The sequence below is a fragment of the Rhagoletis zephyria genome, unplaced genomic scaffold (genome assembly GCF_001687245.7).
Source record: "Rhagoletis zephyria isolate East Lansing unplaced genomic scaffold, Rhagoletis_zephyria_1.1 Rzeph_scaffold_29071, whole genome shotgun sequence".
Lineage (NCBI taxonomy): Eukaryota > Metazoa > Arthropoda > Insecta > Diptera > Tephritidae > Rhagoletis > Rhagoletis zephyria.
Genome location: NW_016186128.1, coordinates 1 through 4,712, shown reverse-complemented (window position 1 = coordinate 4,712; position 4,712 = coordinate 1). Strand labels below are relative to the sequence as shown.

The 4,712-nt window shown below is 36.8% G+C and overlaps 1 protein-coding gene across 1 annotated transcript; it reads left to right on the top strand.

Moving 5' to 3' along the window:
- The first annotated feature begins 246 nt into the window (after window positions 1-246).
- On the top strand, window positions 247-4,228 carry LOC108382851 (neurexin-4-like). Its single transcript, XM_017639221.1, has 3 exons — window positions 247-618; window positions 3,601-3,742; window positions 3,823-4,228. The coding sequence occupies exons 1-3, from the start codon at window positions 514-516 to the stop codon at window positions 4,215-4,217; spliced, it is 642 nt and encodes a 213-aa protein (XP_017494710.1). The 5' UTR covers window positions 247-513; the 3' UTR covers window positions 4,218-4,228.
- The last annotated feature ends 484 nt before the right edge of the window (window positions 4,229-4,712 follow it).

Here is a 4,712-nt window from a genome sequence, read left to right as displayed (position 1 = left end):
TTGAGCTTCTAATGCGCTTATTTCACTTGCTTTATATTTGCTGCACTAATAAAAGTTGAATAGCTTTTTGCTTTTGCATTATTTAGCTGCTAGATTTTCGTAATTTTACTAAGCAACTGTATTACGCTAATTTTTTTGTTACTTATTTTTTATTTTTGCTATATAAAAATTCTATTTCAATTTAATTTAAAACATGGTGCGGGTGTGTTGGTGCTAGAAATATGAATTAATCTTTAAAACTTAATTTAAAACATGGTGCGAGTGTGTTGGTGCTAGAAATATGAATTAATCTTTAAAACTTAATTACTCGACTGTTTATACTACACTAACTGTAACACACTTTTTTAATTTTTCCTACAATTATTAAAATAAAAAAAACCTATAAAAATGCGTAAATAACCAATAACACTCTAACATAAAGGCGACTCCGCTTGGACACCGGTCGAGAATACTTACAATCACTTTCTAACACTCGATTTGGGTGATACACGTAAAACGCGCAAAATCGCCACAATGGGCCGAAAGCACACACAAGAATTCGTAACCGAGTATATCGTTCAGTATTCGGACGATGGCGAATACTGGCGTTCGTATGTGAACCCATCGAATGAGGCGCAGGTAAAGTACGAGTAACCTACATAAGTACATATATAGATGTAGGAGAGTAGAAGATTTCAAATTACTGTATTGTGTTGTTCATTTCGTCCAGTTGTTGTCTTGCATTTATTTATGTTTTGTCTGAGTTTTGAAATTGTTTTTAGTCCGGTTAGGCAATTTTTTTTTGTAGTTCTTTGTTAACGTTTAAGTTTTCGACAAGCTACACACTATCTGCCGCATGTCTTTGTAAAAGAATTACTGGGGTCACTATCAACATCATGTCGGAAAGCCAGACAGCTTTAAGAGCTTTGGACTCATGTAAAACGGTGTCAAGGGGCTAGTAAACAGTTGCACAACTCGCGAAAGACGCAGTCCAACAGAGCCTGCATCATTCTCAATTTTTCTGTGGTCCATACAACCGAGGGATATACGACAGAAGGAGATGGACTACCTCTCGTGGAGTCTCTGAGCAACTTTTTATAACTTCTTGGTTATAAGAACTCTCGTATTTGATTGCCCCAGTATAAAGAGCCTATGAGCTCGAATATTGCGTTCATCCAGGATCTAAAAAGTGCTTAACTTTAGCAACATGTATGTAGCTTAAGGTTGAAGGGATGTCTTAAAGGTTATCATCAGGGATGAAAAATGGAAATTTCAGGTTCTGCCTAATATTATAAATTTATGCCAGTATTCGGTAAGCAGTCTCTAGTTATTAATAGATTAAATGAAATTTAAAGAATATTTTTCTTGGGGAATGTTTAGTTACTGTTTTTGGATTAGTGAGCGGAGGCCCAACCCCCGTGGCTCTTCATATCCAACCCACTACAAAGAGTACAGTTGAAACTTTGTAAAAAGTCACACCTGGCTCCTTGAAACCTTCCACCGACCCCTGGGAAACCATTGGAAAATGGTCTAAAATTAGCATTTTGACAACGAAAATATAAACTCGGTAAACCGTATTTTTGTGCAGAATTCCTTGGCCGTGCTTAGAAAAAATAACCCTCATCATTAAAAAAATATATATATATATATAAACAAAAAGAGAAAAATCCGCTGCCCGAGAACTCGATCAACAAAAATAGTCACTAATTCTAGTAGTCTAAAATTTATCGACTTGAGATGAGACCGGCTTACTGAATATCAGCATACTTGTGTCCAAACGGGACAGAATGTACCTAAAAAATTTATATCATTTGTTTGTAGTTTTTATATTAATTTTAAAATCATGGTTACAAAAAATGGATGTACTTTTTTCGTAAAATAATGGCCTTATATCTTGACGTTTAGGACTTGTAGGAATCATTTTGAAGATTTAACAAAATTTGAAGAAAATTGGTAAAAAGATAAAAATTTGCTTGCATAGTTTACTTTTCATTCGGCTTTTTTTTAGAACTATACGAAAAATCTGCAAGTTTCTCAGATTCTCTTGAAAAGGTGCAACCAAGGCGAATTCTTATAAGATGGTGTTGGTAGAACAGCTGCTTTAATTCGCCTCTGTACACTTATGTCAAAAGTCCTTATGAGTGGTGCGAAGGTAAGCGAAGAATAGCTGAAATTTGACATTTGTGTATCGAAAGCAAAAACAAAATACATGTTAGTTTTTGGTTTTTGGACTACCACTACCATCTTATATGAAATCGCCTTGGGTGCAGCAAGTCTTATGTCCGCTCGTGTCAAGAGAAATTAATAGAATTCTCGTAAATTAAATATAATTCCAGAAACACAGTATATGCGAAATTTTTAGGAATGTATGCACGAATAAAATCAATCGAAAAAACTGCTATCAGCCATAGCCGAGGCCCAGCGTCGTATAATCTATTCGAGTTTCCAATTCGAATAATTTGTAGCACTCAGTCGTCTTTTGTCTAAAAAGCAGATAATTGCCGCCTCTACTAATCTTTTCTGGGATTCTATTACTCAAATTCTTCGAAGGCCACCTTTATTCAACCCAGATTTTTCGAAACAGTCCGGTTTCATGGGAATTTGATGATATCAGTTGTTACTTCAATCGGACCGGAAATGGTGTCCATTGGCGCATATCACTCATTCAAAATGAATGTAAACTATGTAAATATCATTAAGTACTCATCCTAAAAAGAGAGTATTTTGTAGTTATTGTTCATTGTGATATTGAATCCAGGTGTTGAGGCCTTGGCCATCAAGAGCAGAAGTTGAGGCATACATCAAAAACCATTAACTTACCGTTATCGTTAACAATACAAGTGTCATTACGATCGCTAAAGAAAAACAAGCGAAAGCAGAAGCAATACATGAAACATGATTATCGTTGCAACTGTCATTGTCACTTTCATTACCATTACCAATAATACGACCATTGTCATTGCCATCTGGTCACTGCAACTTTCATTACCATTACCATTACCAATACTACTACCATTATCATTGCCACTAAAATTATCATTGCCGTTACCATTACCATTATCATCGAAGTTAACATTGTAATGACCATTTCCACCGCCATTACCATTGCCATTACCTCAACAATTACTATTACTATTGCCATTACCATTATCAAAAGCAAGTATAATTGTCATTACCAATGCCAATGCCCTTACCATTGTCATTACCATCCCAAACATCTTTACCATTACTTAAAAAAAAAGGAAAGTTAATTAAATTTTTTTTTTTTACCGAACCCGGAGATCTTATACATATGTATGTTTGTATGTTTATAAACAAAATGAATAGTGTGGTGTAAATAAATCATTTAGGCAAACTGATTTTGGTTTTTATATGTAATTTTTGAGAACCTCTTAATAATATATTTGCTTTTGGAGTTATTTTCTTGTATTACACTTTAACATTTGCATACCGCTTAGCACACTGCCGGTGAAAAGTAGATATCGCCTCACAAAAGACTCACTGCATGTACACCTTTACACTCACTTTTGTTTTGGTTTTGGTTTTGGTTTTAAATGTTGCACAAACTGCAAATTCGCCACAACTAATAAACACAAAAAAACTTGTGAAATACTTCTACAGATGTTCAAGGGCAATTCCGATGGCAATTCCATACACTATAATGTTTTCGAGGTGCCTATCATTGCTCAATGGGTGCGCATCAATCCAACACGCTGGCATGATCGGATTTCGATGCGTGTTGAACTCTATGGCTGCGATTATGGTGAGTTGTACGACAATTTTTTATTTTTTATTTTATTTTTTCAAGGAAAAAACTCTAATACTTTTCTATTCTCCTTCTAGTCGCTGAAAATTTATACTTCAATGGCACCGGTTTGGTCACTTATGATCTGCAATATGAGCCGGTTGCTTCCACACGCGAGTCAATACGTTTCCGCTTCAAAACCGCATTCGCCAATGGCGTGCTCATGTATTCACGCGGCACACAGGGCGACTATTTCGCCTTGCAATTGAAGGATAACAAAATGATATTGAATTTGGATTTGGGCAGCAGTTTGATGACTTCGCTGTCGGTTGGCAGTTTGTTGGATGATAATGTTTGGCATGATGTGGTGATATCACGCAATCGACGCGATATCATCTTCTCTGTGGATCGCGTTATTGTGCGTGGGCGCATTAAGGGCGAGTTTACGCGGCTGAATTTGAATCGTGCGGTATGTGGTGAAAGTGATAACTAATTTATTCCTCAAAAAGCGACTAATTTANTTTCGTGCGTGCGATGAAGGATAGCTTCGAGTATGGTGATGCATATCGCTATACTAAATACCACACCGTTTATGCCTGCCCATCGCCACCTATTTACCCAGTCACTTTCACCACGCGCGCCTCCTATGTGCGCATAAAAGGCTATGAGGGACAAAACTCAATGAATGTCTCTTTCTACTTCCGCACGTACGAGGACAGAGGTGTAATGCTGCATCATGAGTTTGCCTCAGGTGGCTACATCCGCGTATTTTTGGAATATGGAAAAGTTAAACTGGATATGAAACTTGCTGATAAGCCACGCATTATACTGGACAATTATGATGAACAGTTCAACGATGGAAAATGGCATTCGTTCGTATTGACAATTGCGCGCAATCGCTTGGTGCTCGATATCGATCAACGTCCCATGACCACCACAAAGAATATACAAATCTCCACCGGAAAAGTTTACTACATCGCGGGCGGTG